This window comes from Citrus sinensis, chromosome 2, assembly GCF_022201045.2.
Source record: "Citrus sinensis cultivar Valencia sweet orange chromosome 2, DVS_A1.0, whole genome shotgun sequence".
Lineage (NCBI taxonomy): Eukaryota > Viridiplantae > Streptophyta > Magnoliopsida > Sapindales > Rutaceae > Citrus > Citrus sinensis.
In genome coordinates this window covers 22,720,685-22,748,216 of record NC_068557.1, presented here as the reverse complement: position 1 = coordinate 22,748,216, position 27,532 = coordinate 22,720,685, and the positions used below count along the sequence as shown (strand labels likewise).

The following is a 27,532-nucleotide window of genomic DNA, read 5'->3' as shown; positions in this document are numbered from 1 at the left end:
TTCCGTTTGGAATCCGTTAAGAAAACTAACGGAAACTTAAGAAAATGACCATTTTACCCCCAAAACGAAAATTACAATTTCACCCTAAAAAATGCAAAAAATAATTAGATTTAATGATGAATATCATTATTAGTACGTTAATGAAGTACAAAAAAATCTTAACTACTACAGATTATAATTCAATGAATAATAAAACTCTACTTATCTTAAATTCAATTGATGGTTTGCGAGATTGAGCTATTTTTAATACTACTGTTATAATTTAGCATTCTAATTACAAACATATTTAAAAAAAAACCTGCATTTAATGGTTGTGGAATTAATTTCTTTATTGACCGATGGGGAAAATAATTAGATTTAATCTGATTATTTTTTGTAATTTTTAAGGTGAAATTGTAATTTTCGTTTTGAGGGGTAAAATGGATATTTTTTTAAAGTTTCCGTTAGTTTTCTTAACGGATTCCAAACGGAAGTGGAAAAGTGAAACAAAATGTAACTTTAGGTGAATTCCAAACAAAAAATAAAGGAATTGTGTATTTTTTAAAAAGGTGTAAAAAATAGGTGGACGATGGATATTTTTCCAATAAAAAATATAACTAAACAATTAATAAATTTTTTTAAAGAGTTTATAAAATTAAATAAATATTTAGAATTTATAAAATTAAATAAATATTTATACTCGTTAAATAAGCTATACGAAATAAACACTTAACACAATATAAGCATTTCACTTGATGTTGTTTGTGAATCACATATTCCTTATTTCCTATATTTCTATCCTTTGTGCTATCTTGTAATATGAACAGGTGATCTAGTTAAAATGTTACGTTAAAATATCCTCTTTGAATTCCTCCCTACAAAATTATTGACACCGAATTGACCGCCCTTATCACCGTTGAATATGGGCACTCAATCAAAGGTCTCCCTTAAGTTAATTTTTTTTTTTATGGATGACCTCACTTAAGTTAAATTTAATGTAACTTGTAGCCCACAGAACTAAACTCATTGAACTTGTGACTAATTCAATTTAAATTTAATATAACTTAAAACCCATAAAACTAAACTAATTCAAGTCCACACACTATTCATTTCGTATAAATTATTTCTCAACGTTTAAATTTCAATTCATCGCGTAAAAACAACCGGCCGTATCTCAAACACAACTTAGGAATTGCCTTGAATTAAAGGGGAACAAATCTTTATCATCCAACAAATAATTTGGAAACGCTCACGAGTGCCCCACCCCTAACTGTTAAAATCTCGGGCCCGCAGAAAGACAACTCGCTGTCTATTCAATTGACACATGCCCATGCTGCGCTACAGTGATAGCAGCATCGGGGACACGTGTTGCATACCGACTCGTCCCAAATCTGACAGTTACACTGCCCAATGTTTTCTTCCCTAATTCCTCGACTATTGAAGAAATTTTAACATTACTTGAAACAATAAAATAAAATAAACAAAGACTAAACAAATCGCAGACGCAAAAGATGTATGTTATTGTTGTACCACGGGGCACAACAATAAACCACCACCCTATCCACAACCACGACGTTTAAAAGTCTATCTTACCCTCCACACAGAAGGGATAGTTATCACTAGAATTAATGATGATATTACTAGCAAAATAGAAGATGATAAATTGATAATAAGAGTAGCAAGAAGTCTATAACTGCCAGCTGTCAGTTCCTTCAAAATTAATCAAAAACATCCATCATCACGATCAACGTTCAGCAATATCATCAAGATATCCGAAATACTAAAAGAGCCTAGAGCTATAAACCCACAGCAGTAAAGACGAACGACAAAAGAGAGTTATGTGATAGTAGATCAATATCTAAAGATCAGATCCGGCGGCTCTTAAGCTTCCACGCCAGCGCACTTCTTGACCGGGGAGCAAATGAGCCAAGTGAAGCCATAAGGATCTTTGACCTTTCCCACGCGCTCTCCACAACACGCGCCGTTGCCTTCAGCGAGCTCACCCTCAGCAACAGCTCCAGCACTCACAGCCTTGGCGACGGCAGCCTCCACGTCCTCGGTCTCCAAGCAAAGCACGCATCCGGTCCCCACGGTCTGTGCACTGGTCAAAACCGTAAATAAATAAAAATAATGAGCCAAACATCCAAGACAAAAATCCAGAAAATAGACAAAGTCAACTAAAGGTCAAAAATCTGATTACAAGGGAGATTCAAGAACAAAAATCACAGGGAAAGAATAGCGAAAATATATAAATAAATGTTAAATGTATTTTATACAAAATATTGCCAAGCCAACAAGTAAAATAGTACAAAACAAGCACTTAAACAGATCTTAAAATTAAAAACAAAAGACAAAAGAACAGTCGAGCAACAACGTACAGATTCAAGTACGTGAATGTTCAAAGAACATCAAGATGCAACAACGGAAAGCAATTAAACTCTAAGCATAAAGCTAGATCTGATAAAAAAAACATAAACAAACTCAGTGTTCAAGAAACGTACGCAGCAGAGTCACCGGAAACGTCAGAGACAAGGAAAGTGGAGCCGGCAATCTCGAGTTGAGCGCAGGAGATGAGTGGGAGCTCCTGTTCAGCCTTGCGTTTGGTTTCCACGCTACGGCCGATCTCCACGGCACCAAACGCGGTCTTGTAGAACTGAACAGCGTCAGTAGCCTTCGGTGCTTCCACAAGCAACTGCGGCTTCATCCCCGTGAAGCTGGCCACGGTAGCAGGAGCCTTCTCCGGCGCAGCTCCATTCTGAACCTCCTGGACATCAGCCATTGAGCGAGAGAGTTTTGGAGTCTAGAGACAAAGGAAAGAAACCTGACCCTAGGAGAGAGAAAGAGAGAGAAAGAGAGAGAAAACGAAAGAGAGAGAAGAAAAGATAAAACGAAATGAGGATTCCGTGGGGTGTGTTAAGGGGGATTTTATAGAAGCGGGGAAGCGGAACCGATTGGGACGAGCAAGGGTAAAACGGAAATTGTGGCAAATTTTTTTCGGTTTCAGAATACCCCTTTTTCTCGAATGATTTACTGATGATGCCACTGCACTGTCACTCGTATCCCTCGGCTTTTTGCCCCTCTACCAAAAATGCCCTTGGCGTGTCGCACACTCCAACCATCGCATCAGTGCAACACTGTTTAACACATATTGTACGTTCTCTCGCATGTATGAAGCGTGACAGTACACCCGCCCATCTTCTATCATATGTTAAATTTGGTATTAATAGCCCTGACTAAATAAATAACTCGAAATTAACACCGGCCATTTACCCAGAAACTTATTACATTAAAAAAAGCAACAAAAATAAAATAGATGCAAAGGCGCAGCAGTTCACTCACTGCAACTGCTGTATTGAAGTTAATTGACTGACAGAATGCCAGTTTCGCTAGGAAAATAAAATAATAAAACTTTATTTGGGTTTTTTGAATTTTTAATTGGTGGGAATGTTCCTTGGTTTGTTTTTCTATTCGGGGTTTTAATCCATTTGATCATGGATGGCATTACTATAAGAGAGAGGGTGATTTTGGGAAAAAAGAAAAGGTTTTTTGAATATAATAAAAATATTGAAGATTAATGACTGATTGGCTGGTCTGACACGGGAATCAAAAAAATTGGCTAGGATTTTCGAGGGGTGTTTCAAAACTTTTTGGCAGCATATATGGTTAGGCCTCTGGTCATACACTGTCATATTCTATTTTCTCTTTCACTGCCCCAGCTAATTATCATTTCAATTTTCTTGGAGTTTGTTTGTTCAACTAATTTCTTTACTCGGCCGCTTTGCCGCGCTTGACAGTTTGAGGGACGAAACTATTTGTATTCTCATCTGAGAATGAGCCACGTAGCAAACGGACCAGTTACTACTTGTTTGCCTTTGTAAGTTAAAAAGCCCAAGCTGGCTCGGTCCAGGGCATAGGCTGTAGGCCCAGCTCGTACCACATAAGGGAATGGATACGGGCCGAAAATTATAAAACCTACTGTTAATGAGCTTGGTTAACAGCTTATAGAAAAAGTCTGGGCTGTATGATTTATAAATTAAAAAATCAAATCAAATTAAAAAAAAAAAAAACAACCAAATTTCACAAATCATGAAATCACAAGCCCCAACAATCCGTAAATTAAACAGCACAAGCAAAAGCAAAAAAGAAACAACCAACACCCACCCAACATTTGCAGCCATCAATGATCGATCCATCCATCATCGATTGAACCTAGCAGCTAGCTAGCACCACCAACCAGCGAACCCAGCACGTAAATGTAGCAGCCACACGACGTAGCAACAAACCAAGCACTGGCAGCTTGCACCCATACGACGCGGTAGCAGCAAACCTAACACCACCCACTCGACCTTAAGTAAGCTTTGATTTTTTTTTTTCTTCAACTTGTGGAAATTCTGCAATTTTGGTCGTTTTGTATGGTTAATTCTGAATATATGTCAAAGTATTATCAAAACATGTAACATTTTCAAGCACGATGGATTTCTTACCCTCTTAGCATTTCGGTTAATTATTTTTTTTTTATGATATTGGAATTTACAGCAAGCTGATGGTAGTCTATAGGTTTGGTGGTGTAATTATATTAGCTTAATATTTTACATGCTTTAATTTTACGTAGGATTATAATGGAAAATGCTTCTGATTTATCTCTGATTGCTAAGATAGAAAATGTTCAAGAATGAATACGTAGTTGAAAAAAAAAAACAGAGGGCTGTCTTAAATTTTGGGGATTATTTCGCAAAGATAAACGTCAGTGGGGTAGAGAAGAAAAAATACAATTATTGTGGACCAGTCCTTAGTTGTGGATTAGGAACCAGTAACTTGAATAACCTTGCTAGACAAATTCTTCACTGTTTTAATTAGCCAACATTGAAAGAGGTTTTTCTGAATAAGCAACACTTGGCGAGGACTGAAAATGGCGTGCTTGAAATTTATTTGATCCATTGGCTGCCAGTGGTTGTAAAAAATGAGCTTCCTTTTAGGTTTGTCAAGTATGAGCAATTGAGAGATATTGTTGATTATTATAACCCATTGGTGAAACCTATCTTTAGAAACGCCTTAAAGAATGAGATATTTAGTTTATATAATGCAGAAAAGGCGAAAGCAATGAATTTATTAGAGATTAATAATAGTAGGGTGGCTTATTACAGACATGCAAACTAGTATACGTGAGTTGGATTCAAAACATCCTGAGATAGTTACTTTACTAAATATTAAAATTTTTATTTAATAATTCTTTTATAACTTTGCATAATTTTTATTATTTTTTAATGAATATGTTTATTTATGTGCAAGCCCCACAGATAACTGACTGTCTTTCCCCAAATTTTAGTAAAATATTTGTTGGATTGGAATTTGGATTGAAGGATATCCAAGGTTAATTTGGATAATTGTTCCATTAATGAAGCAATGGTTGATAGATTGAAGGGATTGTTGTCAATTAAGACAATGATATTGTGTGGTAAATTTTTTGATGTATGGTGTGTGGCTCATATTTGACTCTAATTGTGAAGGATAGATTGTCAATGATTGAGAGTGATATTGCACATGTTAGAGACAATGTATCTTCTTGGCATTCGTCGCCAAAACAACTAGAAAAGTTTGAGTTGGTTGCACGTTAAGTACAGATAACAAATGTGAAAAAGTTGGGTTTGATCGTCCAACTAAATGGAGTTCTACTTTCATTATGGTTGAACTTGGAGTGAAGTACAAATATATTTTTTCTCAACTGCAAGCACTTGAGCCACAATATGAGTGTTTGTTTAGTAGTGAGAAATAGGAGTTCTCTAAGCAAATGTTGGATTATTTGAGATGATTTTCTAGCTAGATTGAAATCTTTTTGGGTATAACATACCCCCACAGCTAATCTATTTTTTTTTTCAGTGGTTTGTAAAATGAGGATTTTATTGAAGGGGCGGCAAACATCATAAGTTCTTGCAATATAACATGATTGAAAAATTTTTGAAGTATTGGGAAGATTTTTTTAAGTATTAGTGGGGTATTGGTCATAGTTGTTATTCTTGATTTGAGATACAAGATGGTGTTGGTTAATTACTATTATCCAAAGATTTATATAGTTGGTCTTTAAAATTAACTTAAGAGAGTGCATGAGCTTTGTGATGAAATGGTTAATAATTATGAGGCCAAATCCTCAATTGCGAGAAACAGTGTTCTCGATGAGTCTTCTACCTTAAATATTGTTTCTTCGAACGAATCTCATATTGATTTTGTTGATGTAGATGATATGGGTGATTTTGATGTATATGCAGCCTAAAATTGTCAACCTATTAGTTCGAAGTCCGATTTTGATAAGTATTTGGAGGATGAACAAAAGTTAAAATTGTCAATCTATTACTTCGAACTTTGGTGTTCTACAATGTAGAAGATGAAAAAAAGTAAATTTTGGTTGAGATGGCCAGGGATTTTTTAGCCATGCCTATGACAACTCTTGCATTGGAGTCTACTTTTAGTACAGGGGTTAGAATCTTTAGTCCACATTGTAAAGATTGCACCTAAACATGTTGGAAGCAATCATGTGCTCTCAGCATTGGATATGAGCTAGTCAAGGTATAAATATATTCTTTACAAAATCAATTACTAATTGTTTTTTGCTTTACTATTTATTTTAACACTCATTGGAGTTCTTGAGAAAAACTTACTAGTGAGGAATTGAAAGATGAAGAAGAAGATGGTTCGCAAATATTAAAATAGTTTATTTTCGATATTAGTATTTGTGGTTTATTATGTTGGTTGGTAAGATCTTATGTATTTAACTATTGCACTACTATTAGCTTGTTTGAGAATGTGGTCAGGTAGTTAGGCGGTCAAAGCCTATCTACTAAGGTGTTTGGTAACACTTATAGTTAGGTTTTGACAGCTTAACAAATTTTTTTTTCTCAATTTCTACTCCCATACGTATTTTTTACTTCATAACTGCTGTAGTTTAAAAATTACAGTACCTCATTCTTAAACATACCTTATATACTGGATAACTATCTTTAATCTAATGTTTTTTTAACTTCATTAAAAAATTAATTGAAGCCTAAGCTTATCCATACTCGAACTAGGCCCCTTGGCCTTGTTACCAATAACTTGAATTTGGGCATAAACTTAAAAAGGTCTGGCCCACAATTTACCATCACTGCCTATGACTTTTAACCATGTGGTAGTGGATTATACTCCGACAGTCGGCGGCTGCAATTATCGATTTTTGAACTAAATCAACTAATGCGCATAAAAGAAGACATTTTGTACCCAGCGAAGAAGCCCCCACTCACAAGCCCTACGATTCGTCTCCCCCGATTTGGTATCAACATTATTCCTCAACTCTTTCAAAGCCGCTCGTCTCTGGCATTGTTAACCCTGGATTAAAGTGGAGGAGGTGACCGTTTCTTTCTACTTCCTAATTCCTACCGCTAAGCATATGGAAACGGAATATTCACCCAAAAACGTGAAATCGTTTTCCCAACTAAGCCTTGGAGAATCAAAGGGGCAGTTTTCTGTTTTCCTAACGGCCTTCAAACCTTATTAGTTTTTACTCCGTGTTTGGTTGGTTAGGGACTTTGTTGTAAATTCCTTAATCGACTTACGGGTTGATCACGAGCTCGTTGTTTGGTCTTCAGCGACGTCGTTTATTTATTTATTTTTTCAAAAGAAAATTAAACGATAATTTCACTGTCTTAACTAATTAATGTTATATTGTTGTCTACCCAAAAACCCAGAACCCCGGGAGCAGTAGCAAGTTACGAAATGTTGCAGGCGTCCGTCCGGTTGATTCCATTATCTTTAGCTTCTACAGCTCCAAATGATTTCGCTTCTTCTTGGATTTCATTCACATCTCAACACAATCAGCAGCTGTGTCAACGGCAACTCAAACAACCGACGGAGAAGAATCAGTTAGTGACCTTTTGCAGCAGCTATGTAGTGGGTGGAGGTTTCCCAGATGAAGAGCTGGACTTGCAAGACAGAACTGACAGGACCCGACGGAAGCAACACATAAATGGAGACCAAGAAATGAATAATGCCCAGTACGAAGCTATACTCAAAGGAGGTGAGCAAGTCACCTCTGTGCTTCAAGAGATGATTACGCTGGTGAGTTTTCATTTATTACTCTCAGCTCATCAATCAATTCTCTTTTTTCCAAAAATGAACAATTAAACGAATTATTCTGTCTTTATAATATGTGGCTACAGCTGGAAAATATGAACATGGATGAAGCGTCTGCGGAGGTGGCTGTGGAATTGACGGCGCAAGGAGTTATAGGTAAAAGAGTTGATGAGATGGAGCCTGGCTTTATGATGGCTCTGGATTACATGATCCAGCAAGCTGAAAATGACCAAGATGATAAGGTATAATTTTTGCTCATGTATAGTGCTTGAAACTGCGATTTTCAACATTCTTAATGTAATTTTAATGGAAGGCTAACGACCCAAATCATATGGTTTGAGTACTTTTTTCGTATTCAGGGTAAACTGGAATGCAAATTATACGTCTTCTTCTAACAATATTTGCTATTCCTACTTTATGGCTGATTGGTATTTTATTATGTGTCCTTATTTGCCTTCTGTAGCTGCTTAAAAATGATTGGAAGATGTTTCCAATTTGGTACTTTTTTGAAAGTTTTTGAGAACGAAAGTTTCATACCATGGAAGTTGTATGAGTATGAGTTGTTATTAACTTTACGGGTGGACTTCCTTATTGATGGACATATACAATTAGGGCTATGTTTTCAAGGAACTGGTCCATAGCCATTTTACTGATATTAGAATATGGTTGACAAACAACATCCTGTTCTATGCATGATTTAAGTCGTATTTTCCATGTCACCTTTCCTGCTTGCATGGTTTTTAGTCATTGCAATGATTCTCTGTGTTTTGTTGCTGACACATATCATATACTTTGTTTAGTTTTATGATTACTTGGAACTTAGAAATGGTTTTTGACTGTTTATTTGTTGCCTCTGAAGCGCAAGGCTCTGTTGGAGGTGGTCAAGGAGACTGTATTATCACATCTTACCAAAAAGTGTCCACCACATGTTAGGAAGTTTCTGTATACCGGTTACATATTCTAATTATCGATTTGAAAGCTAATTCAAATTATAACCCATGCATTCAATAATTTGATTTCTCTGTATAGGTTCAAGTGATTGGCCTTCTCTGCAGAACTCCCCAAAAAGATAGCAGACATGAATTGATGCGCCGAGTGGCTGCTGGTGGGGGCATCTTTAAAGGTGAGAATGGGCTCAAAGTTCATCTTCCCTGTGCAAATCTCAATGATATAGCTAACCAGGCTGATGACTTGCTAGAGGTAATTAATTCAGAAACTACTCTGTTCTTTTCTCATAAGTTATACCATTGTTGCATATTTCAAATTGTGCATTGTGTGTTTTAAAACTTCTTCTTTTTGCTGTTACAACTCTCTTTCATGATCGTTAGCAATCTCTACCCCTTGCATCTCAGGAATATAAATTGAAATCCCTTTTTCCTGATAGGCAGTTGAGTTCATCACATTAATTACAGTTGTTTGCTGATATTTACTGGCATTCCTGAATCTTCCTTTGTAGGACTACCGCTCTGACTTAGATGTCTGGGTTCTTGAAGCAGTAGAATTTAGGCAGAGAGTTCAAAAGAATTAGACAAGAGTAACAATTTAAATACCTCCTTGTTTGTTGCATGCTCAAATAACAAAATAAATGAGAAAGTGGTTAGCCTATTCATCGGGCATTTAAATGTGAAGATTTGTACAATGATAAATATGAAAAATGCATCACATTTAACACCAAATGTAAGTTAGCTTGCTAAAAATGAGTTTTAATCATTATTGTTGCAATAAAGATTCATCATGGAAGAGCTAGTGATGTAGCTCAAAATTTACAGTTTGAGAGTCTTTAGTTGGAAGTCATGTAAAGTTTGTTCTGTATCAAGCATTCTACCATTGACTCTAAGTTCAGCGAACACATTTTTTTCAATTGGCTGTTCGAATTATGGGTTCAGTAAATGTCTTCATTATGTTTTTCCCCAATTTTTCTCTTGTGATTTGAAACTTATGCAGACAATGGAAACTCGACCAGTTGTTCCGGATAGAAAGCTACTTGCACGGCTTGTTTTGATCAGAGAGGAAGCTCGAAACATGATGGGAGGTGGAATACTGGATGAACGGAATGATCGTGGTTTTAATACACTTCCCGAATCTGAGGTCTTTATCCCTGCCTTTATAGGACTTATATCAATTATATGTGGCTGTTTCTCATTTTCCTTAATTCACTCTTCTTACTTTTTAAGTATACTATTGATAACTATTGTTCATCTTGATTAAATCTATGCGTGAGTGTTGTTATATTCTTCTTATTATTGATCATTGGCTTCACTTCAATTCAATAATTCAGGTGAACTTCTTAACCAAACTGGTGGCTCTGAAGCCTGGGAAAACTGTTGGGGAAATGATAAAAAATGTAATGCTAGGGAAAGGTGAAGGTGCAGATAATGATGTCGGTGATCAGACCTCTGCTGATAGGAATTCCAGTGGAATTGCAGGAAGGGTGGGATTCATCCCTGATATGACTTATGTGTACTTTTTCGCCATTAGTTGAAATGTGTTATCTTTATATTAGGTCAATATGTTTTCCCAATTCTTGGTGTTATGATGGTCTGTTTTATGATCATGTTGTTATGATCCCCAGGGAAGTGTTACTGGAAAGAAACCTCTTCCTGTGCGCCCTGGAATGTTTCTTGAGACTGTAACGAAGGTAATCACTTTATTACTGCCGTTGGCTATATTGCATCTCTTGTTTTTTTTTTCTTTTTTGATGGTGATCTTGGCAACTAGCAGATAAAGTGTCACTGTCTCTTGCTTTAATTTGTTTGGGCCTCTGATCATCTCAGTAATTTTTTTTTACGATGGTCTTCACAACTAGTAGATAAGGATAGATTAAAACTGACCAACTTTTATTATTGGACTTGCAGGTCTTAGGTGGTATATACTCCGGAAATGTCCCTGGCATTACAGCACAACATCTTGAATGGGTAACTACTGTTTCCCCTGACACTGTTCTATAACCTTGTCTCTCCTTTTGATTAAGTAGTCTTCCCCGATTGCTTAATTACTTTTTGTTATATATATATTTTTAAAAGTTTTGTTGTACATAGAGACTTATTTCGGGACCTGCTGTTTTTCTGTGAAAATATTTTTGCAATATAATTGGCGGGTTTAAGAGAATGTTTTTTATTAATTGATGAACTCACAAACTTGGACACCTGTGTTTTAATATTGCCTCTTCATCAACTCCCTTAACCAAAACGTAGTGTCATTTTGTCTGCACAAGTTCTAAGGTTGAATAGCTTCTCAGTAAAATCTGTTCACTTACTAGTCGTATTCGTCATTCCTTGTGTGACCCATTCTTCTCTGTATCTTGCATCCAGGTCCATCAGAAGACACTTCAAGTTCTTCAAGAAATAGCATTCTAACAGGTGGTAAATTTTTCACTACATTATTAACCCCATTTTAATCGTCTTATGCTATTGGAAAGACGTGAAGTATTTGGCTAACATCAACGAGGCCAAGTAACTGTTAAACATATGTAGATATGTTAATTTAATGTTTGTTCACCGACATCTTGGTTTATAATGAAATGTGCATTGTAATATCTTTTAAATCCCTAATCAGGTCCTCAATGATGGCAAAGAGTGAAGCCCATATGAACTCTCAAAATGATGCTGCAGTTACATCCTAAATCAGCTAACAATGATGAAGATTTCAGTGTCCGGTTAACAATAGTGGAATGGCATGTGGGTTAGGGACCTACTCGATAACAATGGTGATATATTTCGGGATCGGTGTAGACCTTTGTAATGATTTGAATGTAGTGAGGTGTAGAAGCAAACACAGCAAGGATGCTGCATATTCCCCCAATAATTTAGAAGAGCTTTTCCCCACAAGCCCTCTTGTGTTGCTTGCCTTAAGGAGTGTTGCCTTTCTGGTAAAGCAAAATGTGTATATAGATACATGCATACATATATATATATATCTCCCACCGACCTGGATTTGTCACCACACCTCCTTGTTATTACGTATCATCACTGACTGGGCCTCACTATTCGCCTTTGCCTAAGCTGCTCCCCTCATGCTCTCTATTTAGGTAGCGTTTACTTTTTGGATTGGATTGGGAATCCTGAGGAGTGGGAATCCTAGGATTGGGAGTGTGGAGTGGGAGTGGGAGTAGGTTGTTTACTTACACTGGAATGGAAGTATGGATTAGAGATCAGAATCCAATTTATGTGTTTACTTTATCTTGGATTGGGAGTAAATAGTTTCAAATTACAATTTTATCCTTATTTAAAGAATTATAGTTTTTAATTACAAAACTAATAAAAAATATATTTAATGAATAATATTTATTTTATTATATTTGTAAATTTATTATAATTATTAATATTCTTAATTATGAACAATAAATTATTAATTTTAATACAAAATGAAACCTTATTTTATTTTATTTAATATAATTATATTAAATTTATTATTATATAAAATAATAATATAATATTATTTAGTACAAAATTAATATTTTCTTAGAATAAACTATTTATTATTATTAATATTAAATAAATATAATACTATTATTTTAAAAATAAATATAATAATATTACATTTATTAATTCTCTATTAATATAATAATATTATTTTAAAATAATTTTAACTTAGAATCAATGCAAATTATTATTTAGTTAAATATAATATTATTATTCAAATAAATATAATAATATTTATTTTATTTTATTAATTATAAAATATTAAATTAAATTAAATAAAAAAAATAAAAGGGTAAAAAAGGAAGAGGTGGGAGTGGGACCTCTCCCAATGGGAGTCCCACTCCCACTCCCCACTCCAAAAATAGGTGGGGTTCACGGAGTGGGATTCCCACTCACTTCCTATTTAGAGGAAGTAAACGCTGGAGTGGGAGGAATCTACACTCCTCACTCCCACTCCAGCAAGTAAACACAACATTATTTTCTATTGGTTTTCTCCATGAGCTTCTTTGATCAAGTAATAAACAAGTCGATGTTGTCCACGTGACGTGAGCCGACTTTAGAACCTTCGTCTCTCAAGTCGCAATTATAAAAAAATATGATGATTACTTGTATGAAAAAATTAATGAGCGTAATGAAAAATTCGGTGCATAAAGGAGCCGAAGCACCGTAGTATTACTCATCATTCACTCGTATAGATATATGGGCTGTAATCTGCTGCTGAAATGTTGAGAAACTTCTCATTCTAATTATAAAGTCAAATCTCTTCAATTAAGAAAAAAGTTTGGGTCTACTGTAACTTTGAAAGCGAAAAAAGTTGGTCAAAACTCGATTAATCTGTGTTATGGTAGCAGCTTTTATCTCAATAATATAATGAGTAAAACTGAATCACATCCTATCTATTAAAACCATAAACACCTCCATTTCTGATACGATATCTCTATCTCCTTTGCCTCTGGTCCCCCCACTCACATGCCTCTTTTTAGTTGATAACAAGGGAATTGAAGTTAAATTTAGGTCATAACATCCATGTGAATTATGCCTGCTGATGCTACTTTTGCCTCTTTTTTCTTGGCCGTAAATCTTGCTTTCTCCATGCGTTAAGCTAAAAAGCATTTGCTGTCTCTGTGCTTTTCCATTGAAATGGGTAATTCTTTCTTTAATTATTATGTTAGTGTGTTTGTAGTAACTTGAAGAAAAGATTTATCAAACAGAGCTTACCAAACCTTGTTTTTTTACTATTGAATTGGATTTTCAAGTGAAAGGAAATAAATCACAAAAAAGGACCGTTACTGTAATCTGTCCCTGCAATCAACTCAAACTTTTTGGAAAGCAAGCAAGCTTTTCTTTCACGTGGGGCTCAGAATTCCTAAAATGGCCAAATCATCATCTTGTATTGAATGACTGCCTTGTCCTTTGCCTAATTTTTTTACCAAAAATATTTAATGCATGATGACCAACCTCCATTAATGCTATTCATGAATCTACCCTGTAAGCGATTCAATGCAGTAACTTACTTACTCTGTAATTTTTAGTTAAGGAAATTCAAAATAATACTAGTCTTTAGGCTTTAAATAGTTCTCTTCTTCTCCTTATTATTTTTTTTTTATGACATGAGATTATTACTCAAATTACAACTCATATTATATGAGAGTATAATTGATATGTACAATCATACAAATATATGTACTGAGACCTGTTGACATCAAAGTTGATATGGCACCGCTCAGATTTTTTAACCCTCTCAAATATTCAAAAGACGTCAACTCCCCTCCTGGGAGAAAGACTGCCTTCACTCAAGTTCTGGGGTTCCAAGGAAAAACATTTAAATTAAACACCTGTAATGCGTCTGCAGAGGCTCGAACCCATTTCCTCACATTTGTGAACTTACTCGTTAGCCCAAGTGGTTCTCTTCTTCTCCTTATTAAATGCCTTTTTTTCCCCCTTTTAAAAGTTGGTCACAATCTACTACTATATTATCCAAAAAAATAATAATTTATTGTATTTTAATCTAAAATTTATTGTATTTTAATCTAGATACATACACTTATAATACAGTTATTAAAATCAACTTGAGAATGTATTTTCACTAATATTTAAGAAGATACTTATCCTATAAAAACTCAAATTTATACATTCAACTTCTATTTTCCCTCGCATTATGAAAATTCTAACTCAAGCAATCCAAAATAATGTTATATTCCTTATAGTTGTATTGTCTTTCGCACTTGAAAATTTTATTAATTTACGTATAGTCTACATACAATTTTTTTTTTTAACGTATGTTTGCCAAAACATGAAAATTTAGAACAAAAAACTATATACTCTTCAAATTTTAAAAAAAGAAAGCGGGTTCGAGGACAAATTAGTCATAATTTGAATTATGAAATGTGGCCCAGCCCAAGTGTGGAGTGGGGCCCAGGTTCCTACTCAGACAGAGAGATAAATCACTTTGAGGTTGAGGGGACATAAGGGTCATAATTTGAATTCTAATTCAAAAAACTCGCAAGCCTTTGCTCCACCTGCAGTACTCTGGAGCTATTAGAATTGAAAGATAGAAAGAAAGAGAGATCGCATTTTCACATTAAATCAAATCCGCTGCAGAACTTGAATCCTTTTTTTTTTTTTTTTAAGTTACAATAACAAAAAAAAAAAAAAACTGTAAAAAAGAAATTAGCAAAATGTCAGGTTACGTAGGGATTGTTGTATCAGATCCATCGCTTCAAAACCAGTTCACGCAGGTTGAGCTTCGGAGCTTAAAGACTCACGTAAGTTCATCCATTTTATTTTTCCATTGTTTTTATCTTTTTTTTGAGATGTTTAAGAATAAGAAAATATGAAATTTTGCAGTTCATGAGCATGAGGAGAGACAGTGGAAAGCTAACGGTAGGCGATTTAGCATCGAAGATGTCGAGATTGAAAGTTGTCGGAGAAAATCTCAGCGAAGAAGAGAGAGCTTCGTTGATTCAAGATTATCATTGTGACCTACAAGATGAGGTTGATTTCGAGCTCTTCTTGAAGGTATGATTGATATTCATATGCCATCCTCTGATTTTTCTGTCTACTCGATCATTCGTTCACCGACCTTCTATTTGGACGATGTGTCGTTTCACCATACTTTTGGAGGTTGATTTATGTTCTTTCCGCTTATCTGCTATTCCTATAATCAAAATTTTGGATTTCGTTTCCTGCTTTTGTGAATGAAAGTATCATCTTGTCGGTTGCTCTTCAGAGTCGATGAAGGCAAGTCATCTTTTTGCACTTCATCTAATCCTCTGCAATTGACGCAGACAACAAATCAGATAGTGTATATAAAAAATTTTCGCGAGTTCTAGAGTTATTATTATTATTTTTTAAAAAACGCTGTCATTGGATTTTGGAAACATTATTTATAAAATTATTTCTTTGTGTTTAAGGTGAAATTAAAAAAAAAATTATCTGTTTGATTGTTTATTAAGTAGAAATTCTTTTACTATCTGCAACGTTAAAGATGGAAACCTGTGTTGGAAATCATGGTACAGGTTTATTTGAAGCTACAAGCGCATGCAAATGCAAGAACAGGAAGCAATGCCAAGAACTCGTCTGCATTCCTCAAGGCTGCAACCACCACATTGCTTCACACCATTAGCGAATCCGAAAAAGCATCTTATGTTGCACATATCAATAATTACCTTGCAGGGGATGAATTTCTAAATAAATACCTCCCAATTGATCCTTCATCTAATGATCTTTTCGAGATTGTAAAGGATGGAGTTCTTCTCTGGTAACTAGAAGTTTTTTGTTGATTGGACATGTTAAGGTTTTGATGATTTTATTAATTGTTCTTTTGATTCTTGTCCTGCAGCAAGCTTATCAATGTGGCAGTTCCTGGTACAATTGATGAAAGAGCTATTAATACAAAGAGGTTGCTTAACCCGTGGGAAAGAAATGAAAACCATACCCTCTGTCTGAACTCTGCTAAGGCTATTGGATGTACTGTAGTTAACATAGGGACCCAAGATTTTATCGAGGGAAGGGTACGTGTATATGCCTTTTAATTAATTTTCCCTTTTGCCATGATTTCATTGACTTGAATTGTGTGTTGTCACTATGCTTAATAATTCAATGTTGCAATTCTATTGATCATTAAAGCTGATATCCTTTATTGTTTTGTTTCAGCGTCATCTTGTTCTTGGAGTGATTTCCCAAATCATTAAGGTAACATTTTTATGTTTATCATCTTAATTTGACATTTAGCTGACAATGAGTTAATGAATGCTTCATTGGACTTAGGAACCATGAAGCTGAAGAAATGCAAACTGCAGAACCATTTTCTGTTAGTTTAGATATTGTTTGACCTTCTTGTTGTCATGCTATTCTAGATACAATTGCTGGCTGACCTCAACCTGAAGAAAACACCTCAGTTGCTGCAGCTGGTTGATGATAGCAAGGTAATATTCTCTTCTTTCAACAGCAGTATTGTTTTGTTTAACAATCGGCATGCTCAGAATTTTATTAATAGTTCTGCTCTAACAAGTTTCCTTTTTATATTGCAAACAACAGGATGTGGAAGAGTTGATGAGTCTACCTCCAGAGAAGATTTTACTGAGGTGGATGAATTTTCATCTGAAGAAAGCTGGATACAAGAAAATAGTGACCAACTTCTCTTCAGATATAAAGGTAGATAAGTGAAAACGTCCATCATATATATAATTTTTAATCTTTCTTCTGGCTACAGTAGTTTCATTTGAGTATGCTTTTGCTTTGTAGCATCTTTAAAGCAAAAGAATTTGATGTTTTGAGTTTGTCTTTGTGAAGAGAAGTGTCGGCTTTTGTTTGAGATATGAATAGTATTCATAAATGTTGGTTGTTTGTATAGCTCAAAGTCACAGACAAACTTACTCGTTGACAGTTGAAAGAGAACCTTGAAAAAAAAAATTCTTTTCTTATCATCTTTTATTGCAGTAGTGCTTTTGAATCATGATTTGCATCATGATCGCCTCAAAATTAGGGTGAGTTATGTGATCCATGAAACGTAGCACTTGGGTGCACCTCTTGATTGAGAATGATTGTGCAATATGTCTATTAATCCAATTAGCACACAATTCATCTGTTATCATGGTTTAGCTTGTAGACCAGAGTTGTCCATGCTGATGAATGAATTGAGCACTTCCTGAATGTATAAGCCAAAAGCAAATAAAATTGATGATTTCTGTGTGAGGCATGCTACATCAGTTTTCAAAGATGTGTTTGATATTGATCATTCTCTGTGCCATCTGCAGGATGGAGAAGCTTACGCTAACCTTTTAAATGTTCTTGCACCTGAGCACAGCAATCCATCTACATTGGCCGTCAAAAATCCACTGCAAAGAGCAAAATTGATTCTTGAACATGCAGATAGGATGGGTTGTCGCAGATACTTGACTGCAAAGGATATTGTCGAGGGTTCCCCAAATCTTAACCTTGCTTTTGTTGCACATATTTTCCAGCATAGGTGAGAATGTTTTCTATCTTCCATATTCATGGTATACCATTTGTACTTTAAGATGCATTTTAGTGCTAAATATGCCTAAACAAATTGATGGCTTGTCTTCTTCCTCTAGATATCATGATCACATTAATAGAGTTCAAATGCACATAAGCTAATTGTCACACGTTTACATTCAGGAATGGGCTATCTACCCAAACAAAAGAGATATCCTTCCTTGAAGTTTCACCTGATGACACCCAGATTTCTAGAGAAGAAAGAGCATTCCGTTTTTGGATAAACAGCCTTGGAAATTCAACATACATAGATAATGTCTTTGAAGATCTCAGAAATGGGTTAGTATCTATGTTTTGCTCTCATAATTATAAGAATTTAGTATCACGGTACTTATTCCAAATTGAATAGAGGTTGTATTATAATAGATTTCTATCTGATAATTTCACAAAATTCATTCTTCACCTAAAATCTAGTGCATTGGCTAAACATATTTTGCAGATGGGTACTTCTAGAAACTCTTGACAAGCTGTCACCGGGGATTGTCAATTGGAAGATTGCAAATAAGCCTCCGATTAAATTACCATTCAGGAAAGTAGAAAACTGTAACCAAGTGGTAAAAATAGGGAAGCAACTGAAGTTTTCCCTGGTCAATATCGCTGGAAATGATATTGTACAAGGAAATAAAAAATTGATTTTGGGTAATACTCTGTTCCGCCATTATACTTTTAATGCTATTCAGAAAGCTTTTTTCAGACTATTTTGCCGAATTCTTCTGTTGGGTTCTTATATATCTCCTTTTTATGAATAACGAATGTTGGCCTCTTTTCTTTTCAGCATTATTATGGCAAATGATGAGATACAATGTCCTGCAACTTCTGAAGAACTTGAGATTCCACTCCCATGGGAAGGAAATAACTGATGCTGATATTCTGCAATGGGCCAATGCCAAAGTGAGAATCTCAGGAAGCCAGAGTCGCATGAATAGTTTTAAGGTATAGTTTTAAATTAGCTTCATCTCGTGTAATACAACATTCACTTCTTCAATGAACCATTCAATTAGATTTCTGATTCTCTGCTTCTATTCTGAGTAAACAAATCTGAACCATTTTCATCACTATTTCAATTTAACAGGATAAGAGTTTGGCAGATGGCATCTTTTTTCTTGAGCTACTCAGTGCTGTTCAGCCTAGAGCTGTAAACTGGAGTCTGGTCACAAAAGGAGTAACGGGTATGTTTTCTTCTAATCATACGCGATGTGCAGTTACTTTGATCGGCAATAGCAGCATGCTTTGGCAAGAATTTAGTTTTTGACAGTACAATTTGTTTTATTGTGTGTGATTTATAAATCTAGCTTTTTTCTTACAATCTTTTCGATTTTCATAAAATTATGTTGGAAAAATACTCATTCGTTTTGACATTGTTCTTTCTCTTTTCAAACTTGGGGAAATTTAGATGAGGAGAAAAAGATGAATGCCACCTACATTATCAGTATTGCAAGGAAACTTGGATGCTCAATATTTTTGCTTCCTGAAGACATGACTGAGGTATATGTTCTTCGATCAGGAGCTTTGTTGGGTCATCAACTGCAGTTAATAAGGTCTCTCAATTTGGAAGCCGAGTTTTTATATTTTTCTTTCAATTATTTCAGGTGAATCAAAAGATGATTCTTACATTGACTGCAAGTATTATGCATTGGTTCATGAAACAACCAGTTGAAGAGAAAGCATCTGGAATTTCAGATAGTGAAAATGGAAGCCAGTCGGAAACCATTTCAAATTCAACATTGGATGACTCAGCTTCTGATTCATCAATCGAAGAAAATGGTAATATATAAATAGGTACCAAGAGAAAGCTCAAGTTTCTGATTGAGTTTCCTTTCTCTTTTTCCCATTAAAATTTGATTGCCAAGTGTTGTATGATACACACACAATAGGAATTGGATTGTTCCCAAAGCAAATTTTGCTAATGCAATTGCATATGTGAATAGTTTTTTCCTTTGCTTCTCTTTGAATGCTTATGTGTTAAAAATTTTCAAATCCGCGCACCTTTAAAGTACGATTGAAAGATAAATACTATCACTTATTTAAATCAAGTGTTGGCTAAGTTACAGAATATTGCAATTTGACAAAATCTTTAAATTAAATATGGTACTGTATTTAGTTATGCAGCAGTGTCTAATTCTTATGTCCACATTGAATTATGACTCCTATAAGTCGACAATCAAACGTGGTTGAAGTTAACCAAAGAGCAGTGTCTAATTCGTGCGAATAATGACTCTCTGTTGTATCAATTGACGAAGCAATCAACATTAATTGGGAATCTTTTCGGTTAATTAAGGAAAATTTAAGTAAAAATAAAAGCCAAAAATGTGAGACTCAGAGGCAAAACAACAACAAAAAGGCAGATGCATAGGGAAATTAAGTAAAGAGTGACACCTGGTGCTGAGTCAGAGAGCAATTAAGTGGGCATAATAAAAAGAAATTAAAATGTAGAAGCTGCTAAACATAATTATGAGTTAGTTAAGGAGTCGAATTCAATAGCTCGTTGTATGTCTAACCATAGGCAATATCAGGCCCACCATGTGTCCGTCCGTGGCTGCCCCATTAAAAGAAATTAAACGCCTCCTGAGCGTGCGTTTTGATCTTGCATGTCTGTCCCTTTACCTTTCTTCTTTTTCAGTTATTTTGTCCACCCTCACGCAGTTCTCGAACGTGGATCTTTACACAGTCGATAGATTCTATCCGACATAAAATTGGAAGATAGACCAAATTATTTAACTAAATTTTAATTTCGTATTGCAGTTAGATACCAAATTCTTCAAATTTGTATTTCAAAATTTTTGAACATCTGCACTGGAGAAATCAATTTTTAATTATAATTGATATAAGAGTTGGATTGTTGGCACCGCTCAAAAATTCTTTTGAAACTCCTTTTTGAATTATATCAAATTTAGCATAAAAAATATCCTTATTTTTAAATAAACACATTTAATTTGTGAATTTTTTAAAATTTTTATTATTTCCCCCCTCCTCACAAACAATTTCTATGGATGATAAACTTCTTGATAAAAATCAATGAATTAAATAGAATATTCTTAAGAGTATGATGTAAAAGGTTCTAGTATGAACATAAAAGTAAAAAGCCATATAATTTCTTCAGTTTTGTTCATAATCAATAGATTGTCCTAATTGTTGAAGGAAAATATATAGAGAATTCGAGGAAAAATGACTGTGTGTGAGTTTGATAAAAGAGAATACAAGAGTTTTTTCTTTCTTTCTTTTTTTTAAGAGAGAGATAATACAAAAGTTTAAAGTGAGATATATTAGAGTATTTGTCTTTAAATGTAATTGTGATAGAAGAGGGTTTTAAAAGGAGTTTGGAGGGGTGCCAATAGTCTAACTCTTGATATAATACCCACCTACCAATTATTAGATAAATTTCAGTTTATCCCCTTAGTAAGATAATATTCTTTAAAATATTTTAACTATTATAAGTTATTATAAATTTCAACTTATCCCTTTTTTTTTTTAAATATAAGAAAAAAATGTGGAATAAATTTAGATTTATAATAGTTTACAAAGTATTTTAAAAATGATCATTTTATGAGAAGGTAATCCAAAATTAACCCTTAATCATTTAATAAAATTAATGAGATTTTCCATCAAGTTATATACTAGCTACTTTCTTTTGAAATCAATCATAATACTTAGAACATAAATTTCAAGAATTTGAGCTACAAAGTCAGAGATAGCTTTGCCAGCTTTGGCCCTCATCCTGCATTGGTAGCTTTGGCTAGCTATCCCCATAGGCCAGAACCCAAATTCTTCCATTAACTAACTGAGACTTGAGATCGAATTGAAGTTCAATGGTATGTTACTATCAATTCAAGCTGTCAATACCTAAAATCTGGTTCTAAAAATGTTGTCGTTTTCCTCACACATGGATGCCATTTGATGATAAACGTGGTCCAATAATGGAAACTGAGTATGAAATCAAAGATCAGATTCAACTTCCTGGACTGTTGCTGAATCGTCTGAGGCATAAAATTTTCAATGAGTGAAAGCGAGTTTTAATTATCATTCAGTGAAAATTTTTGTTTCAAAAGTTTTAGTCATAAAAGCTATGTGTGAATGTGATGACTGTACAAAACATTTTTCCCGAGAGAAAGCGGGCTCGGTTCCTCTTTTTCGCTTTGCTTTGGGATGCTCCATTTTTGGAATAAAACTGTTCTTCTTATTCCATGAGAGCTAAACAAGAAGAAATATAATTGAGAAACAATATTTTGAGAAGTTTCTCGAACGTGATATCGGAGCCAAAAGTCTCACGTTCAAACTCCACGTGCTCGCCAATCAAACTCTTACGCGTGTATTCATTCTTTTATCTACTAGTGTATGTTTCTAAGTCCCGTGCGTTTGTGGTCATGCGGTGTTTTCATTTAACCAATTTAATTGTGTTTCAACCATTTCGTAGTTCTAGCATTAATCAAATCAATTATATTGTAAAAGTCTCGTGCCATAGAATTTATGGTAACATACAATTGTCACATATTATTACCATTGCTCAAGAAATGCGTATGTAATATTATTAACAGTAATATATATGGTTAATGAAGGGCTTGTTATTGTTTTTGAGAGACTCAAAAGTGGTATTAAAAAATAAAAATTAATTTTGGTATTTGGTAAAATTTTTTTTAAAAAATCACTTTCGACAAAATCACCATATCCTACAGCAAACTTTGAAAATTAGGAAAGGATTAGTTTTTTAAAATTTAATTTTTAGAAATAATTTTATACTTCATGTAATTCGATATATTTCCCCACATATATTATAGGAATTCAAAATTATCCTTATTTAAGTAGGAAATAAAATTATTCATTTTAAAGAGATTATTATCATTATTACACTGAGATGACCAAACTAAAAAATAAAATAAAAAATCTTATTTTATTTATAAATCATTGTATATACACAATAAAAAAAACATTATGTATTCGTGTTCATAAATGTATATTCAATATTATGTTTATTTTAATAATTTATATTCTTAAATTAGTTTAATGGTAAGATTTATCAAATAAATGCGTGTGCTTTTAAAACCCACAATATTTTTAAAAATAAAATTTACCAATTGATCAACTATTATTTTTGTAAATTGATTATTTCTATTGCACATCTAACAATAATTATTTAAAAAATAATAGAATCACCAAATTAGTCCAAATCAAACATGGGATTTGTCAATGAAAGAGTCAACATATTTTGGCAATATGGAACTTTTAGACTTGGATGAGGATTTATTTAATTTAAAGTCTTAGGTTTAGGATATAATTCTATATGAAGTAAAATAAATTAAAACTACATTATCACTTCGAAGATAACATGACATGTGTACCTAATTACTGTTTGCTTTTTTGAAAACATGCAAAGCAAGTATACTTAAAAGTAATGAGATTATTTAGAGGCCACGGTTACACCATCATTATCACAAAAGTGAAATGTTACCTAATAATGAGGTTCCTTACTTGTTATTAAAGCTAATTAACTAAAATTAAAATTTTAATATTAGTCGCAGAGCAAAGCCTTTTCTAGTGTAGTCCATAATCCATTTTGAGTGCCGACATTCCCACCCCATCAAATCATACCACGTGTGCTTGCCGTCAAAATATTTCACCTCGCCCATGTATCACCATCACAATTACTCACAATTGACATTCTCTTACAAGACAAAGTTATAACTAAAACAAAGAAAAAATATGTGAAAGCAAGAGAAGAAAAATGAAAAGAAAGAAAGTGATGAGAATTCTAAGAATGATTCACATGTGATGATGTTCATACATTTCAAAATATAAAATTCCATACTACTGTGCTGTGTACTTAAATTATAATTTAATTTGTATTGTAGTTAAACAGTGTTGTTTAGCTTCAAAAAATTATTTCATATCCAACAAAAGTCCTTAATATTAAAGAATGACTCAATAGGTTGACATTGTAAAAATGAGAAAAAATGATTATCTACTGATATAGTTTACTATTAGATAATATTGTTTCTTAAGTCACTATAAAACAATATAACGTGTAAAGTTACTCACCATATAAGAAAATAATATATATCTACTCAACTATTCACCAAATATGAGGTGAAATTACTAATTAATCTATACGAATATTATCTCTTAAACACCTTAAGAATGTCAAAGGTACAAATAACCTCCACAAATTATGATAATATTTCAATACCATCTTTAGTTTTAGTTCTATTTTCAAAAATTTGCGGTAACTACTCGTACTTTAAATATTTTTAAGGTAGCCTGAAGATGATTTGCGTAATTATTTTCATTTATTTATGTGTCAAATTAGTAAATAGAATGAGGAGAGGGGAATATCTGTGTAGTTTTATAGAAGTAAAAGAAAGGACCCCACATTAGTCCAAGTGGGAAAATGGCACCATGTGCGATCATATGGTGGTTGGCAATTTAGAGGCCCCACAAGAAACTTCCATCTCCAAAGCTTCAACATGAAAACGATACCGATAAAAGAAAACGTATAATTCAATTAAAAAAGAAGAAGATAATATTAATACTATCAACAATTATCTCATAGCTTTATTATAGATTGATTCTCCAAGTCTTCTTCTCCTTCACACCTCCCATTTTTAATCCCCCCACTCTGTCTCTCCCCACCTTCAAATTTCCCTCACCACATTTCTTTCTTTCTTTCTTTCTTTCTTTGTGTGTGTGTGTGTGTGTGTGTGTACTGTATTAGATTTTGTGTGTCAGAGGGCTGAGGCCCCCCTTTTGTGTCAGAAGAAAATCTCATTTTTGATTCATCCCATAAAAAGAAACAAGCCCGCAATTCAGTTACAGTCAATATTGCTGTGTACCCTACTAGTGTCAGAAACCCTAATTTCACAAACGTATCATGAATTCGATTAACAGGTCATCTTCAAACCCTAATTCTTTAAAATCTCGGTTCAGCAGAAGATTTCTTAGAGCTTTGATGAAAATAAAAAGTGAGGAAAGATCATCGTTATCATCACCCACTAGGGTTAAGATTGCTGCTGATAAATCAATGGCTTTGGCGGTTGGTTCTAGGAGAGCTTGGAGTAGGGCTATGCTTTGGAAGATTCATAATCAACACAAAGCAGCAGCAAGACGACGCCGTCGTGTTGTTTCAGTGAGAAGATTAATCAACAACAATATTCATCATCATAAGAGAAGTTTAAGGAAGAGAGGTGATCATCATGAGGAGGTTGGTGGTGGCGGAGGGTTTTGTCATGCGAACGAGCTTCGGAAGCTTGTGCCGGGGGGTGAAACAATGGATTTGTGCAGCTTGTTGGATGAAACCGCGCATTACTTGAAGTGCCTTGTTACTCAAGTACAGGTGATGACAAGTATTGATCAATTCTACTCTGCTCTCTGATCAGCTCTACATAATAATTAATTATCAACAAATTAATAATTATACAGACAAATTAATATATAGATATTGTATAAATAAATCCAAGAACATATATTTGAGGATCGGGTAGAATATAGAAAGGTGGGTTTCAAATATTTGCATTGACATTTAATTAAGTAAAACTTTTATATATGCGAGTGGGTTTATATATAGCCTGTTTGTAGATATATAGCTTGTTAGTCTGTAAAAGTTTACCTATATTATTATAAGCTTGTTATGGAATAATATTGGTGTATTGTAGCGCTTATATATTCTTTCATTTTTCACTGATTAATTATTTTCTTTCTGTTGTTGCTTTCTGTTGATTTTTCGCGTGTCTCAAGTAAATTCCACCCAGTTTTGCAGCTCAAGTGCTTATCAAGAGCTATTTAATAAGGTGAGATATATGTATTATTAAGATCCGTATAAGTGCATTCTATAAAATCAACTTCGTTATTTCAATTACAAACAATACTATATAGTTAATTATATATAAAACCCAAAATTTAACTTCGGTTCTTCCTTCAATAAATTAAAGAAAAAAAAAACATGGGTCCAAGTCAATTGATAATTAAGCTTCCTTTTCCCAATTAAAAGCCACGACCCTTGTTTTTAATTATGAGAAAAATGTATGTTCTCTACCTAGTTTTTTTATCTTTTAGGGTTGTCATGCATTTTGCAACTAAAGTGCTGATTGAAATGATTCCTTTATGGACACTTGCTTCTCACCATCAACTAATATATGGTTTCCTCTAATTACTAGATTTAGTTAATTTCTAGTATTAATTATTATAAAAATCACAGAAAAAAATCAAATATACTATATATCGTACTTGTTGGATTTAAATTATTAAATCTTTGGTTGGTACTCAATCAATAGATATTGATATAACTAAATTCTAGTTAGCTAGCTACTTAACTTTTTAATTAGCACTACCATTTCAAACTAACAACTGTATTCCTAAAGAAAATGACAAAGTCGTAAAAGACAGAAAAGGGTGGCCCTAAACTTCTAATCACGATGTTAATTGATTAATGAGCAGACCTAAAAGGTTAATTTCAAAAGTATAAAACCCAGAAAGTTGAAAATTTGGATTTTCTTTTCTTTATTGCTTTTTTTTTTTTATAATGGTGTCTAATTTTTAATTTTCTTTTTCGATTTTGTAATGCTTTGATCTACATATATAATCTCCCCTATAAAAGAATTTTGGAAACTGGATCATCTATTGATGATGACATATCAACACTCACGAGCTTGCATCAGCTGATCAATTACATGTTATAAGCAATAGGAAAAACCATCCAGCTATATATAGCTCTAATCTGTAGTTAATATTTTCAATCAATCCTTGCGCATTGGCAATTTTCTTCTGGGTATTGATCTTGTTCCATTGCTTCTTTTATTAACATGGTCAACTTTTTCAATATATACACAAACAATTATATGTGTTGACGTAGAAACTTTTGATATTCAGTAATAAGTATTACCCCTTGTGACCTTTCTAGCTATATATATTGTTTAGAACCAAACCTAGATCTAGAGAATAAAAGAATTTAATCCATGGGGAATGGTTAGAGCTGCTTTACTTCTTTAATTTTCATGGTGATGATCTTGTAAAATATTGAGGCTTCATCATCGGTTTTAAGAAATAAAATATTACTGGGTTTGTGCATGAGGGTTGTCGATCATCACAGGTTCAAATGGTTATGCCTTTGGAGGGATTTCATGTTGTTGATTGTTTTTAACAGAAAGTATAACATAAATCAACCAAACGAAATGTGTGGCTCAGGGGGATTTGTTTGCAACTCATCAATTCACGTGCATTAGCTAACGGATCCATCACCACCATCAGAAAAAAATGAATGTTTGGATTATGTTAAGTGTTACCATGCATAATCTAAAGATTTATAATTATATTGATTTAAGCCATGTTAGACAGGTATAGATTAAAAATAAGGGTATTAAAGTGTTTAATATGTATTAATTATTGTAACTTGAAAGTTAAATTCATTTTATCTGTGTGAAAAATCTATAATATTTTTATTATAATTACAAAACTATATTCGTGTAAGTCTCGGCTATACTAGAATTGAAGGGACCAACTAATTAATTGAGCAGGAAATTAGGAAGAAA

General features: G+C 33.7%; 4 protein-coding genes across 4 annotated transcripts; 3 read left to right on the top strand and 1 right to left on the bottom strand.

The window, feature by feature from the left end:
• Nucleotides 1–1,665: 1,665 nt before the first annotated feature.
• Nucleotides 1,666–2,880, bottom strand: LOC102625420 (uncharacterized protein At5g48480). The gene is made up of 2 exons (XM_006492172.4): nucleotides 2,481–2,880; nucleotides 1,666–2,080 (listed from the first exon to the last, which is right to left on the bottom strand). The coding sequence occupies exons 1-2, from the start codon at nucleotides 2,756–2,758 to the stop codon at nucleotides 1,861–1,863; spliced, it is 498 nt and encodes a 165-aa protein (XP_006492235.1). The 5' UTR covers nucleotides 2,759–2,880; the 3' UTR covers nucleotides 1,666–1,860.
• Nucleotides 2,881–7,187: 4,307 nt separating this feature from the next.
• On the top strand, nucleotides 7,188–12,021 carry LOC102624744 (protein PEP-RELATED DEVELOPMENT ARRESTED 1, chloroplastic). The gene is made up of 11 exons (XM_015525157.3): nucleotides 7,188–7,354; nucleotides 7,695–8,064; nucleotides 8,166–8,321; nucleotides 8,939–9,007; nucleotides 9,109–9,279; nucleotides 10,024–10,167; nucleotides 10,358–10,510; nucleotides 10,652–10,717; nucleotides 10,935–10,994; nucleotides 11,391–11,438; nucleotides 11,635–12,021. The coding sequence occupies exons 2-10, from the start codon at nucleotides 7,723–7,725 to the stop codon at nucleotides 11,433–11,435; spliced, it is 1,206 nt and encodes a 401-aa protein (XP_015380643.1). The 5' UTR covers nucleotides 7,188–7,354; nucleotides 7,695–7,722; the 3' UTR covers nucleotides 11,436–11,438; nucleotides 11,635–12,021.
• A 2,961-nt stretch (nucleotides 12,022–14,982) lies between these two features.
• LOC102624470 (fimbrin-2) lies at nucleotides 14,983–19,964 on the top strand. Its single transcript, XM_006492168.4, has 14 exons — nucleotides 14,983–15,265; nucleotides 15,348–15,518; nucleotides 16,019–16,260; nucleotides 16,342–16,513; nucleotides 16,656–16,694; nucleotides 16,859–16,927; nucleotides 17,040–17,156; nucleotides 17,759–17,970; nucleotides 18,144–18,299; nucleotides 18,460–18,659; nucleotides 18,796–18,953; nucleotides 19,093–19,189; nucleotides 19,414–19,505; nucleotides 19,610–19,964. Exons 1-14 carry the CDS (start codon nucleotides 15,179–15,181, stop codon nucleotides 19,793–19,795), a joined length of 1,998 nt encoding a protein of 665 aa, XP_006492231.1. The 5' UTR covers nucleotides 14,983–15,178; the 3' UTR covers nucleotides 19,796–19,964.
• Nucleotides 19,965–24,537: 4,573 nt separating this feature from the next.
• Nucleotides 24,538–25,666, top strand: LOC102624191 (transcription factor IBH1-like). Its single transcript, XM_006492167.4, has one exon. It carries the CDS (start codon nucleotides 24,880–24,882, stop codon nucleotides 25,378–25,380), a length of 501 nt encoding a protein of 166 aa, XP_006492230.1. The 5' UTR covers nucleotides 24,538–24,879; the 3' UTR covers nucleotides 25,381–25,666.
• The last annotated feature ends 1,866 nt before the right edge of the window (nucleotides 25,667–27,532 follow it).